The following is a 14,901-nucleotide window of genomic DNA, read 5'->3' as shown; positions in this document are numbered from 1 at the left end:
AACCAGCTCACCAGCATGTGACAGGCACAGGGCCTCACCCCCCTTCAGGTAACAGAATGAGCTACAATGAGCAGCTGGCTCCTCTTAGCACTGATATTTGATCTCTGACAAGTAGCAGAGATGATGCTGGGCGAGAGCCACAAGAAGTCAGGAAGGCCTGACAGGTGTCACTGGACACCGCCACTACCCACACCGACTTCCTCCTGCAGAGAGGTCACAGACACTGCAGCAGTGAGGGTGTGGTCCCCATCACTCGACGCCTCTCTGTCGCCACGAGCACACGGCTCCATGGGCTGACAGGGTACAGTGGGACCCACAGGACAGGCCATACCTCCTCACAGACTTCCCGGACTGCTGCCACACTTGGCTCCTCCTCGGGCTCCATGCCTCCGCCGGGGACAATCCATCGGTCTGGATGGCGGCTACTGCTCACGAGCAGCACCTGAAGTCAGAGGGCACAGTGAGGTCACACTCAAGAAGATACTCACAGATCAGTCCAAACAGAAAAAAAGGACACAGTAACTAAGGACTGGCTCTTGTTTACACCTCCAAATAACGCTTTACGAGGTAGTGCCTCCTGTTGGGAACAGCAGGCACTCTGCCCAGGACATGCCAAGGGCATCTGCTGGGAACAACCTCGCCTGTGGTCTTTACCCTCCCCTCACACTCAGCTGTCTCACGTTTCTCTTCCATTTTCTCCTTTTCCTAAAGCCCTCAGAACATACCGCTGCTGAGGTAACAAAACAGGTGGAACTGACAAGCCTGGAAAAGCTGAAAAGAGGAGGAGGAAAAGGAGGTCGCTGGCTGTGAATGCCCCCAGGCTACACCTCTGCCCTGAGCCCACAGTGCACTCCCCGAGCTGAGCCTGCCCTGGCTCTGGAGCAGCAATCCTTGCGCTACTCAGCTGCAATGACAGCTGATGAGCAGAGTTCTTTTCTTTGTTTTTTCAAATGCACCTTTTGCGCATGGAGCATGTCTTTGCACCCTGTGCAAGAAGGCCAGAACTGGACACTGGATCTCTAGAACTGGAACTACAGACAGACATGAACTGCCATGTCGGTGCTAGGAATCAAACCTGGGTCCTCTGGGAGATTAGCCCGTCTCTTAATTCCTGAGTCAGCTCTGCAGCCCTGGGTTCTTTTAATACACGCTGTCCTCACAAGTTCTGATCTAGTCTTCTCTTAAAAGACAGGGTCTCATGCAGTCAGTCTGGGCTGGCCTGGACTCTTGAGCCTCTGCCTCTACTTCCCAAGTGCTGAGTTTAACGTGTGCCATCATGCCTTGGCTGGAATTTAACTTAGAATGTTTATTAAGAAGTAGAGAGCTGCAGGGTGCTGTGACACACGCCTGTCATCCTAGCACTCAGGGAGGCAGAGGCAGGAAAACCTCTGTGAGTTCGAGATCAGCTGGTCTACAAAAAGTCCAGAACAGCCAAGGCGACACAGAAACCCTGTCCAAAAACAAAAACAGCAAACAAACAAAACCCATAAAAACAAACAACCTAAAAAAAATCTTCAAAGATATAATTTTACTAATTCAGACTCAGCCACCATTCTGATGATGACTGAAATACGTTTTTTATAAAATACTTTATATGTCTTTTATAATGTATAACTCCTCTATTTTGAAAATGCAAGTTCTGCTTTGAGCAATGTAATGTACTGCTCTGCTAACGAAAACACTTCCAGGTCCCTTAGCTGATGTGTACAGGTTGCTTTCCTTATGCCATGGCCCAATACCCAACAAGAAGCAACGTCGGAAAAGTGGGACATTTTTCTTCCTGGCAGGAAAGCCATGACTGCTGGGTGGTCTCACGCCAGTGGAAGCAAAAGGCACCCAGTTCCCATCTCTGTGGGTCAGGAAACAGAGACACACTGAGCCCAGTGACTGCCAGTTAGGCCCATGTCCAAAAGCTTCCACAACCTTCCAAAACAGTGCCAGCAGCTGGGGCCAAGTGTCAAACACACAGCCTGTGAGGAACATCTGCGTTCACACCATATCCTTCATGCGTAATGATAGGACACTGACATGTTAATATGGACAGGACATAAAACTCACCACTGAAAACAAAGGTTCTCTTTGGACTGCCCAGTTAAAATACAAAAATCAAGTAAAAACGGACTAGTAACCTAAATACAACTGCAAAAACTAGGATGCACTGAGAAGAAAACAGGAAGCCTCTGTAATTCCAGGTTTAGCAAGCTATACCAAATTTGTAAGACAGGACCTCAAAAGCAGAGTAGCAGAGTAACAACAAGGCAAGCTAGCCTCCAAAACTCAAAGGCGCTGGACCCAGGGAGTGTACTCTGTTCTCAGGAGTGTAGCGGCTTTGGCAGGAGAAATGGCACAGGCCCAGGCACTGGCTGCTCTTCCAGGGCCTGGGCAAGTCTCCACCTGCACTGTCAGGGTGTAGTGTACATGGCAGGGAGAGGCTGTGGGTGCTCTCCAAAGGTCCACAGGGATTACCTGCAGCCCACGAAATCTCCATGAACGAGCAACACAGCTTGAATTCCTGGCTAATCTGCAGAGAATGGCATGCAGCAGGACACGTACCTGACTCCAATTCCAACCGTGGCACTCTGCAGACTCAGCAAGGCTATTTTCCTGTGTGTGTCTGTGTCTGTGTCTGTGTGTGTGTCTCTGTGTGTCTGTGTGTGTGTTTCTGTGTGTCTGTGTGTGTGTGTCTCTGTGTGCCTGTGTGTGTGTATGTATCTGTGTGTCTGTGTGTGTGTCTCTGTGTGTGTCTGTGTCTGTCTGTCTGTGTGTGTCTGTGTGTCTGTCTGTGTGTGTCTGTGTACTATATATGTCAGTGGCCAACTTGCAGGAGTCGATTTTCTCCTTCCACCATGTGGGTTTCAGGAACAAATGCAAGTTGTCAGGCCTGGCAGCAGGTGCCTTACACAAGGGGGCATCTCTCTAGCTGAGGCCCCCACTGTGTCAGACAGCTATGCTAATGCCTAGGTGGTACAAGGGCTACATGACTATCTCATCACTATGCTCTGTGACCTGCCTAACACACAAGTGTTTTGTCATCATTTAACACAGGTCTCCTCATCAAATATAACCAATACAAAAGTAAACAATTCTGTGCCCTGTTTGAATTCAAGAGAGGTGTTTTCAGATAGAATTTTAAAAATTTTTAAATTTTCCATGTATCAGTGTTTTGCTGTATATATGTCTGTGTACCATGTGTGTGCCTGGTGCCCATGGAAGCACCACTTTGGAACGCCTAAGACTAGAGATACAGTTGAGAGCCACCATGTAGGTGCTAGGAATTGAACCCAGATCCTCTGGAAGAACAGGCAGTACTCTCACCCGCTGAACCATCTCTCCAGCCCTAGAGAATGTTTTAAAGGAGAGCTACCGCACTTCCGCATAGGAGCCCATGAAATGTTGGGGAGATGCTCCGGGCTAAAATGAAGTACCATGAAATGTCGGGGAGATGCTCCGGGCTAAAATGAAGTACTATATAAACTGTTGAGAAAGGGCCACAAGCTCAACTATTTAGGAACTTCAATTCCTACCATTTTACACGTAGGATTTTGACCTTCAAAAGCATCTACTTTAAAATTTTAACACTATTGTGAGGCTGGAGAGATAGATGGCTCAGAGGTTAAGAACACTGGCTGGCCTTCCTAAAGGTCCTGAGTTCAATTCCCAGCAACCACTTGGTGGCTCATAACTATCCATAGTGAGATCTGGTGCTCTCTTCTGGTGTGCAGGCAGAACACTGCATAAAAATAAATAAATAAATAAATAAATAAATAAATAAATAAATAAATAAAATTTTGACGCTGTTGTGTAGTCTACAGAGGAACTAAAAACAGAAACAAAATATGGCTCAGTGGAGGGGCTGCTGGGGGCCACCTCCACCAGGCTATTCCCAGCGGAGCAGCTCCCTGCCTCGTTAACAGGAGCGTGCACTGCGTAGTTGCCAGATAACTGCCACTCTTCTATCTTGACAATATGGTGACGTGGGAGTGGTCACACCATGCACAGAATCATTCTTCAGCATGAGCCCTACGAGTGTCAACGACACAAGTGACTGACTCTGTGGCTGGGGGAAGAGGCAGCATGTCCCTTTAAGACCTTGTGTACAAGCTGGACACAGCGGCATATGCCTTTAATTCCAGCACGAGGGAAGCAGAAGCAGAGGCAGAGGATTGCTGTGTGTGAATCAAGGCCAACCTGGTCTACAGAGCCAGTCCAGGACAGCCAGGGCTACAGAGAAAACCTGTTTCAAAAAACATAGACAGACAGACAGGTAGGTAGGCAGATAGATGGGGAGAGAGAGAAAGGGAGAGGGAGAGGGAGAGAGGGGGGGGGGGGAGATAGACACCCCCTATGTGCAGCTCTGGGAGCCTGGAACAGGTGCTCGGGACTCCCTCGCAGGCACAGAAGAGCTCCAAGCTCCGAGTCTAGGCAACACGTGCCAGAAGAATACAATGTATTCAATACTCTGACTTCTCAACTTCACTGAAACAGATAAGCATCTCCATTCCTGACCTCGCAACTGGGTATTTCCTCCTCAGGGCTGAGCTATATGATCGCACTGGAAAACCCCAGCTTGTGCACAGCCACATTCTCTATTTTCTCTGAAAGACAGGCTCACAGAAAACAAAGGCAAGCATCAATCAACTGCTCATGTGCAACCTACCTTAAGGCGTGACAGAGAAAGCACAGGTGTGTGCTGTCAGCTTGCGGTACCAGACTGCTGCTAACTCCCACCAGCCCACATCACAAAGGAAAATCCAGCTCTCCAGCCTTCTCAGCTTTACAATGAGGGGGCCCCAAATCTCCAGGTCCTCCTCAGGAATAACTTTTCTATCACACTAACCTTATACAAGTGTCTAGATTGTGGTTCCTAGTTCCACTTGCAAAATTTTTATTTTTTTCAATAATAAGATATACAAGTGGACAAATTGAAAAGCAGGTCTTGTAGCTTGGCACAGTAGCATATGCCTGTCATTTCAGTACTTAGGGGCTGAGGCAAGAGGATCAGGAGTTCAAGGCTAGCCTGGGCTACTGAGACTGTCTGCACAAACCTTTGAAGAAAAAGGCATAGCAAGCTCCCCGCTTACTTTACGCCCAGACCCTGCGAGGCTCTGGGCCAGTACAGCACAGCACAGCTCTTCCCAGGCTTCTCCTTTTGGTGCCCGAGGGTAACAGTGGACCACCACACTGTCCACGTCAATGTCCCACGTGTGCAGAGAGCAGCACACCACACCGAAAGGCTTGCTTACTTGTTCACTGTGGGTGTTGTGAGAAAGGGCCTTTACCTGAAATGCCTGGGCTCAACTCTCCAGCTAAGACTGCCTCTTGGCAGTGCCTAGCTCTCATCCAAACCTCTTGTGATTTGTTGTTTTGTTTTGTTTTGTTTTGTTTTGTTTTGTTTTTCAAAACAGGCTTCTCTGTGAAGCCCTGGCTGTCCTGGAACTTTTGGCAGACCAGCTTGGCCTCCAACGTGAAGATCCACCTGCCTCTGCCTCCCAAATGCTGGGATTAAAGGTGTGCACCACCACGGTCCGGCACCTCTTGTGATTTTTATTTAAAGCTCCTTTAATTATAGAAAAGTTTCAAATATACTTAAAAGTATAGAGAAAATACAATGAATTCTCAAGTAATTGCCAGCCAGCTTCAATAATTAAGGCTTTGCCAATCTCATTTGACTTACCTGTAGCCCACAGTAGTCAGTATTTCAAGGCAAACTCCAGACATCAGTAGGTTTCTATTGCTGAATACTTGTTTTCTTTCTTTAACTGACAAGTTAGCACAACACCCATAATGTCATTTCTGCACTTAGCAGGACAGACAGTTCCTTACGCTGATCTAGGAACATGACCATACTCGATCTCTCAGGTAGTAGCACACACGTTTCCATGCCTATTCACAACCCTGGCTGCTGCGTTCATGGGCACACAGCTCTCTCAGACACCTGACCATGACGAGTAACCTCACACGCTGGCTCCAGGCTTCCCCCACAGAGACTGCATCCTCAAGCCCTCATTCCACACAAACCCTCCTTCCGTCAGTTGTTCTTGTCAGGGACTTTGTCCCAGCAACAGCCAAGAGGAACTAAAATAGCTCCCTCCCCACAAGCCATCGCCACTGGGGTCTGCACCATCAGGGACAGCTTGTGCTTGGCCTAGACCTCCCCTAACTACCATGTGTGTGTGCTCTGCCTGCACGCATGTGTGTGTGGCACAGGGGTATCAGGCTGGCAGGAGAGATGGCTCAACAATTAAGGGCCTGCTCTTCCTGAGGACCGAAGGCTCAATTCCCAGCACCCATGTGGCCACTCACAACAGCCAGTTCCAGAGGATCCAAAGCCCTCTTCTGGTTTCTGTGGGCACTGCATGCACATACATACAGGCAAAATGGCTATTCACATAAAACAAAAACTAACTTTTCAAAAGGGGGAGGCATCAGAGCCCCTGGAACTGAAGTAACAAACATTTGTGAGTTGCCATGTGGGCTCTGGAAACTGAACCCAGGACCTCTGAAAGGATAGCAAGTGCTCTTAACTGCTGGCCATCTTCCCAGTCCCTCGGAAGACTTCATGAATATGGTTATGCCACAGTTTAGTTAGCCAGCCTCTTTGTTTTCTATTTGTTTCTAGTGTTGGGAAGCCAAACTCGGATCTTAAGTGTGCTGGGTGCGCACCCCATCACTGAGCCACACGCAGCCTTCTCCATGGAGACTTTGGGCACTTCAGTTTGCTGCTGTTAAAATCAAGTCACAGTGAGTAGTATCCCTTTACGCCAACCATTTCCCACATGGGAACACACTAGCAGATTACATAATTCACCCAGCTAATTCTCACTGGCAATGAAAAGCTTACTGGGTATTAGGGTGTCTTAGTTACTTTTCTATTGCTGTGAAGAGACACATGATCAAGGCAACTTATAAAAGAAAGCATCCAATTTGGGTCTCACAGTTCTGGGTGGGGGGAATTATTGAGTCTACTAATTGGGAATGGGGTGAGCTTCTAAAACCTCAAAGCCCACCCCCAGTGACATACCTCTCCCAACAAGGTCACACCTCCCAATCCTTCCCAAACAGTCCCACCAACTGCAGAAAACAAACATTCGTGGCTTCATTCAAAGCACTGTATGTGATTTGATTCTGGAATGTTCCCAGGAATCTCATGCTTTCCCAGTACTTGGTCCCTTGCTTGAGGCCCTATTTTCACTATGGCAGAACCTTCTGAGGAGTCCCGGCTGGCAGAACTGTGACTTGGGGCATGCCTATGAAGGCTATGTCTGTCCCATGTCTGGCCTGCGTGCTCAGCTTCCTTTCTGCTGCACTGCAAGCACTCTACCCTGTCTTCCCTGCGTCACGGTCCGAACCTCTGAGCCCCGAGTCACGTTGACATTCCCACCTGTGAGTTACTTCCGCCAAGTACACGGTTAGAGTAATACAAAGGAGACTAACACAGAAAGCCGGAGCCAGGTCAATGCAGCAACTAACCCTGAACATGGAACTAGTTTGTGGGAGGACGAAGAAGAGGTTGGAAGTGCGGGCTGGGAATCCTGGGCCACTGTAAGCCTTGCTTAATAGTAATTCTTCTGTGAGTTAAAAAGACTAGTATGGGACTGGAGAGATGGCGCAGAGGTTAAGAGCACTGGCTGCTCTTCCAGAGGTCCTGAGTTCAATTCCCAGCAACCACAGGGTGGCTCACAACCATCTAAAATGAGATCTGCTGCCCTCTGCTGGCCTGCAGGTGTACATGCAACATTGTCTGCTATTTAATAAGTCAGTCTTAAAAAAAAAGATGACTGTAATGGAAGTTTCGGTCTCCTTGTAAACTCAGTTCTGTCATGTAAATAAGCTTTTGTTTTAATCCCAAGTGTGGGATTTTAGTTGGGCTATAGTTTGTCCACACCAGTTGTCTCGTGCGTGGCTTTTGCCGGCTGGTATCGGCCTTCTACATGCAGCCTGGAGAGGGCCGTGGTCTAGGACTCTGAGGATATACACTGAGAGCTGAGAAAGAGAAGGTGTGGCATTAGTTGTTGGCTTGTGGCGTGTAGCTGAGACCAGAAATGATATGGTGGTTTGGAGCAAGCAGATGGAGAGAAACGCTTCAGGGCCCAGCAGTGTGAAGGAGGCCTCTGGCTGTGTCTGTGGATGATGGAGATGGTACACAGCCCTAAAAGAACCCCTTGACCCTAAACAGCCGGGTAACCTTTACCCTAACAGCCTCACTAACCTTCTGTCTCTCCTACTTAAGGTTGGGGGAGGGGAGGAGGCCTAAACACCCCAAATAAAGTAGAGTTTTAAATAGGACCGATACAGATGGCTCTCCGCTACAGACTAGCATGTCAAAGACACCGACAGTAAAAAGTGTTCTCTCAGGTCTCAGTGGGAACTCGGCTCCACAAATCCCATGCTGCCTTCTGACATGTAACCTAATGCTAAAAATGCTAAAAATCTGAGGCTGAGCTGAAGAGTGATGGGCTGGTAACTCTCAGCCGGCAGTGTCTGTCCGCCATGCACGCTCATCTGGCTCCCAGCGCCTCCCAAAACCAAACATTACAGCACACGCTCTTCTCAGCACTTGGGAGGTGGAGGCAGGAGGAGCAGAAGGCCAAGATCATCCCAGGAAGTTGACAGCCAGCCTGGCCTGGAGTACAAGAGATGTTTCAATGCCACTCCCACCCCTATCAAAAAAAAAAAAAAAAAAAAGACTAATTTATTTAGCAGAGGAAATTCCAGAGAGTACACATCAGCCTATAGCTTTGTCAGTGTTTGCTGCTTTTGGCCTTATAATTTGGATGTGGAACAAAAAGCATAGCAGGAAGCTGAGAAAGAGTTTGGGAGCACATGTTCACAGCTCTAGATGCAGCAAGCCCTGGGATGACAATGCTGTTTAAAAGGCAGGACCTCTGGGAAGGCCCCAGAGTATAAAACTACAAACCAATTTCAAGGAGCCAAAGGGGTCCACTGCTGGAAAGGGGCTGTGCAAGAAAATGCTGTCACATGGGCTCTCGGGGGACATGCAGCCACAGTCTACAAGGCCCCCCCGGGCCGGCAGGGGCAGGCTGCATGCCTACCCACACGGTGCTAGTCTGCAGGTCTGCAGCATTAGAGTGACAGGGCGATAAAGGCTTAAACTAGGGTTCAGAAGAAAGCAAGGAAGGCCAGGCACCACGCTGCAGGGGTGGACTGCCATGGCACCACATGCCCCAGCTGCTGGACACAGAGCTCTAGGTTCTCGGTGACTCTGCCAGGTCCATTCCTTCCTTGACACTCCTGCTGCTGGTTCACACCAGGAAGGTTCAGTCTGTCACTGTATACTGAAGTTTCTAGCATTCTTTTTCATTTTGCCTGTAGGCTCAGAAGACATCCCAGACTTCACTGTTTTGCTTTGTATTCAGCCCTCAGGAGTCAAATTTATGGCTTTGTAGGGAGCAGGCAAGGGCTCTACCACTGAGCAGCATAGCATCTTCCAGCTGAGAGTGGATTCAGAACAGAGTTTGCAACTGTAAGAGCTGAGACTCCTCAGGAGGAACGGAATTCATTTGTATTCCAAGATGGCTATGAAGAGATCCCAGAGGACATGGGCAGAATATAGCCTGAGTCTGAAATGCCCCCCACAGGCTCAGCTGTGGCTCTGGCTTTGGGTTACTAGATCAAGGCTGTGAGAGCCTTAGGTCAAAGCTGGGGCCTGGCCTTCAGCAGAGGCAAGCCCTTCCAGCTTTAACCTGGCCCTAGTTCTGTATTTTCTGCTTCCTGGGTCGTGGTGTGAGGGCAAACACTGCTGTCACCACAGACGGCCCTGCCCTCCCTGTTGTGATGCCCTGAACCCATGAACCAAAGTGAGCCTCCCCTCCCACAAGTTACCTGTCAGGTCTGTGAGGTGAGGCCACCAAGGCTTGTGGAGCCAGGACAGAGAGCTGTAACTCCTCCAGCGCCACGTCACTACTTGAAAGACACACTGTTAGCAGGGTGTCGTGGCTCTTGCCTTTAATCCCAGCCAGGGCGACCCGGGTCCTTTCCCAAGTTAATTCTGCTTAGTGACTTTCCATCATCCATTGCCATTTAATAACTTCCACCAGAGGAAGGCAGCTACACAAGAGATCCCCTAAAGTGTCAAACAGCTAACGGGAAGCAAAGTGGCAGATTTAGCTCATGCACCTGCAATAGCACAACACTACGCAGTGTGCCAGCTGCGACGGGCTGAAGGAAGCAGGCTTGTCACTTAAGGGGAATGCACACTCAGCATTTGTGGGGGATTAGGGTGTCTTGGCAGTGGGAAAAGGCCCCAAAATAGATGCATTAAGCACAGCTAAGGGAGAGCTCTAAGAGGCATGTATTTTTAGAAATGGCACACTTACAACTTTTACATGTCCAAGGGAAAACTAATCCAGCCAACAGCCCTCAGAAACAGCAGGCACTGCCCGCCCCCCTCAGAGCCACGTGACTGTGGACAGTAGCCTGTAACCTACTTCACCTGGACATCAAGAGTTAAGGAGGCCTGGTGTAAGGCCTCATCTGGTAAAGATAAAGCAGCGCTTGCTGAGCAAGCTTGCCCATGAGTCAGATCCCAGGAAGCCACGTAAAAAGCAGCATATAGCAGTGCATTCTGCAACCCCAGCTCTCCTACAGCAAGATGAAAGAGAAAGATAGTAGACCTGCCTGCAACAGCTTCAACAGCTGTGTAGTAGCACACAGAACCAGAGAAAGTGTGTACTGTGGCACACACACGTCCACATACATAAACAGAAAATAATATTTTTGGAGACATGTCCCCTAGCTGGCCTGGAATTTGATCTATCGACAGGTTATATCCAAATTCACCAAGCTTTGCCTGCCTCTGCCTCCCAAGTGCTGGGATTTAAGGTGTGCACCACCATGCCTAACCCAATAAATAAAAATACTAAAAAGAAGACACTGGATAAGGCACATGTTTCAGATTATTGTACTATTTGAGTTTTGTTTGTTTTTTAGACAGGGTCTCTGTGTGCAGCCCTGGCTCTGAAGAGCAGGCTGCCTCTGCCTCCCAAGTGCTGGAATTAGAGGTGTGCCGCTGACGCCGGGCACAGGTTGTGACTAAACTTGAAGTAACTTACTAAGGTGTTGCTCCCTTCTAGAAACTACACTTGCTTGTTCTTTAGCACTAGAAAAACTCCCAGATCCCTTCTAATATTTCCTACACAAATTCACCGGGTTGTTTCCCTTCTGTACATTTTCGTTTCTTATGTTTAAACACCTATGAATGTGTCTGTGCAGGTGTCCTCAGAGGCCAGAGAGAAAATTAAATTCCCTGGAGCTGAGCTCAAGAGTGGAGGGTGGTAAGTGCCCCTCCCCCAGCCATGGGCGCTGAGAATGAACTCTGGCTCTGGAAGAACATGGGGTCTTAACTCCTTGGTCATCTCTAATCTTTACCTTTGTGCGTGAATGTGCACTGTGTGTGTACTTGGGACCTGAGGAGGTCAAAGAAAGGCATCAGATCCCAGGAACTGTAGTCATGGGTGACTGAACCACCATGTTGGTGCTTGAGCTCAGGTCCTCTGCAAGAGCAGCATACGCTCTTAACCACTGAGCCATGTCCCCAGCCTCTCTCCCCCACCAGCAGGTGAGGCCTGAGTCCTGGTCACTCTACAGCCAAGTGTAATCTTCAAAGTGCACGCAAAGCACACACTCTTCTTCCTACTTGACCTGTCCCCTACTTCAGGAAATCTCTCCCTTTGAATCGCTGACATCTGCTCCCATTACTCACTCACTTGACTGAGTTAGGAACATGAAGTCCTAACTGGTCTCACTGCCTGCGCCTGGCCTGACTCCTCTCCCCTGTCCTCTGCAGCCTGAATCTGCTTTCAAAGCAAGGCTGTGCTGACATTCTCACCCTCCCCGGCCTCCATCAGAGCCACTCAAACATCTCCTTTACCTTTTTTTCTAAAGTGCTCTTAGTACATGTACTTATTTCTTGTTTGCAGGAACATCCACGGCACACATCAAAGCAGTGACCAACCTAAGAGAGTCAGTGCCCTCCTATCACATCGGCCCCTCAGGCCGAGCTCATGTTGTCAGGCTTGGTGGCCAGCCATTTCTTCCGCCACCTCCTTCCCTTCTCTGTTTTTCTCAACAGGGTATTTCTGTGTAGCCATACCATGACGGAGCTTACAGAGACCCACCTGCCTCTGTCCCCCAAGAGCTGAGATAAAGACACATGCACCCCGCCACCGGGCACTCTCTCTCTCTCTAGGACTAGTAGCCCTGACTGGCCTGGAACTTACAATGACTGATCCTCAAGTCGCTGCCCCTCGTTGTTTCCACTATCAGGAGAACAGATGGTTGAGAAAACGGGCACAGTGCTCACTGCCGCAGCACATGCTCTAGATGTATGACATAAACAAGATCAGCGCGGCTGCGCAAGGATGACGTGAAACTCTGTGAAGCATCCCCTAGTTTCCCATCATCAGAATATACTGTGAGAAAATTTTTTTTCTTTCTTTTTTTTCTTCTTCAAAAATTTTTGTTTTTCAAGACACGGTTTCTCCGTGTAGCCCTGGTTGTCCTGGAAATCAAAGACACCTTTGCCTCCCATGTGCCACCACTGGCAGGCCAATTTTTTTATTATTATTATTTTCTTATTTCAGTTAAAAGAAGAAAATCCTATCTGGGCAATGTACTGTACCCTTAATCCCAGCACTCAGGAGGAGAGGCAGGCCGGCTTCCTGGCTACAGAAAAAGGTCCAAGGCAGCCAGGGCTACACAGAGAAGAAACCCACCTTCAAAAATAATTGGGGGGGAGAGAGAATACAGAGACAGTATGACTGGCTGGTGATGATTAAGAATATGACTGGGAACTGGAAAGACGGCTCAGTGGTCAAGAGCATCAGCTCTTCTTCCAGAGGTCCTGAGCTCAATTCCCAGCAACCACTTGGTGACTCACAACCATCTATAATGTGATCTGGTGCCGTCTTGTGACATGTGTACATGCAAATAGAGCACTCATACATAAAATAAATAAATCTTTTAAAATGTTAAAAAGAAAAAGAGAGTATGACTCGGAGTGGGAGGGGAGATGACATGGAGGCCCCTGGTTGATCAACTCAGCTACCACACGGGCCAGGCCAGAACTAGAGTTGGCCTACCCCAACATCTACCCCATCTATGATCTGCTGGAGTGCATGAAGGGGCTGGGCCTGGCTGCAGGACCTCCATGACAGAGGAGTCTTGGCAAGGGTCCTGTGCTAATGGTGTGGAAGAAGCCAGAGGCCTTGAACCAGACCAGCGACTCAGTGCAGCCAACATTTGCATGTAAAGCTGCTTGGGCAAGAGGGTACGCTGTGTGACACACTGCAGCATCTTGTGCCACTGTGACGAACGGCTATGTGATGGAGGCGCAGGAAAGAGGAGCTAGCAGGCCAGTGCATGGGAGGTGGAACTGGAGATGCAATAGCTGTGATGGGTGAGAGAAGGCTGGGTTGACAGAGGAGCAGGTCGTTATCCAGTAGGGTCGGCAGGATAGTGAGCAACAGCCCCTGGGCTTGAGTGGATTCACCCCTCAAACAAGACACCCAGCCACACAATCATTCTGGACAGCAACAGGATGTTTTCGATAAACAATGGTCCATTTACTGGACTGGACCTCCTTGAAAGACCTCCGCACTCTGTGCTTCTCCCGGAGGCCATGCTGGTCAGCGGCCTGTGCCTAGGCAGAGAACCATGTTGCTATCAGCTGTTCTAGACCAGGTGGAGGTCCTTGGCAAGTGCTTGATGCTGGGGAGCAAGCGGATGTCCGTCGTCGGTGCTGTTGCCAGAAACCACGTGGAAGCCTAGGATCTGTGCTCCCGCTGACTGTGAAGAACGAGGAAGCTACCCCTGCAGTGTTATTGATGACTGCAAGCACCCAGCGGACAAAGAGGACCATAAAAGGCTCTGTGACAACTCCAACCTCCGCTCCCCAAAAAAGTGACAGCCTAGAGAGGAAGCCCTCGGGGGTAACTCCTGAAGTCACTGGGGCGGGTATGCTGAGGTGCAGCTCTCCACACATATGGCTTCTGGCAGGAGTGCAGGGGGAGGGCTCAGCCTCCCTCAGGGGCGGGGAGGCGCAGAACACGGAGAGGTTGACCATGCTCAGAGAGTATACGGATAACATAAAATGGGCTTTTTTTCTTTCTCCCTTTTTTTTTTGGGGGGGGGGGGGGAGGATCGGGAGGCCTCGGGCGAGGGAGGCAAACACAGGAAGCCTAGGAGGTGGGCGAGATCAGGGTGCATGGTGAGAGTTTCCCAAGTAATCAATATAAATATTATGTTTAAAAAAAAAAGAGTGACCACAGAGCCCGTGTTCCCACCCATCTGCAATGCACTGCTCACTGCCCCCCACTCTCTGAGTCACTGGGATTCCAGCTGGTGCTTCCTGCCGGGACCACCTAATTACCATACCCTGAAGCAGCCCATCACCACATCTAGTAAGGCTCATGGGCGGCTCTTTTTCTAGACACTGTCACCTCAGTCTATGACAATGTCTCTGAGTTTCATTCTTGCAAGCAGAGGCCTTGGTTTTGCTCATAAGGGCCCAACAAGAAGCCAGTGCTTTAAAGACAGTTGTTGCCAGGTGTGGTGGGCAAACCTTTAATCCCAGGACTTTGGAGGCAGAAGTAAATGGATCTCTATGAGTTCAAGGCCAGCATGGTCTACAGAAGTCCAGGACAGCCAGGGCTATAAAAAGAGACCCTATCTCAAAACAAAACAAAAAGTTGTTGAATAATCTTTTACTGTCTAAGATTTCCAAAAGGGGTTGGAGAGATGGCTCAGCAGTTAAGAGCTTTGTCAGCTCTTCCAGAGGTCCTGAGTTCATTTCCCAGCAACCACATGGCTGCTCTCAGCCATCTATAATGGGGTCTGATGCCCTCTTCTGGCATGCAGGTGTACATGCAGATGGAGCACTCA

At 49.2% G+C, this 14,901-nt stretch overlaps 1 protein-coding gene across 1 annotated transcript in view; it reads right to left on the bottom strand.

Moving 5' to 3' along the window:
- Positions 1-14,901, bottom strand: part of Nudt3 (nudix hydrolase 3) — a 60,026-nt gene that overhangs the window by 24,536 nt on the left and 20,589 nt on the right. The window contains exon 2 of the mRNA XM_055607250.1: positions 332-442. Coding sequence (XP_055463225.1) covers positions 332-442 — 111 coding nt within the window. The remainder of the gene's footprint in view (positions 1-331; positions 443-14,901) is intronic.

This window comes from Psammomys obesus, unplaced genomic scaffold (assembly GCF_907164565.1).
Source record: "Psammomys obesus unplaced genomic scaffold, mPsaObe1.curated_primary_1811, whole genome shotgun sequence".
NCBI lineage: Eukaryota > Metazoa > Chordata > Mammalia > Rodentia > Muridae > Psammomys > Psammomys obesus.
This window is presented reverse-complemented; position numbering and strand designations above follow the sequence as displayed.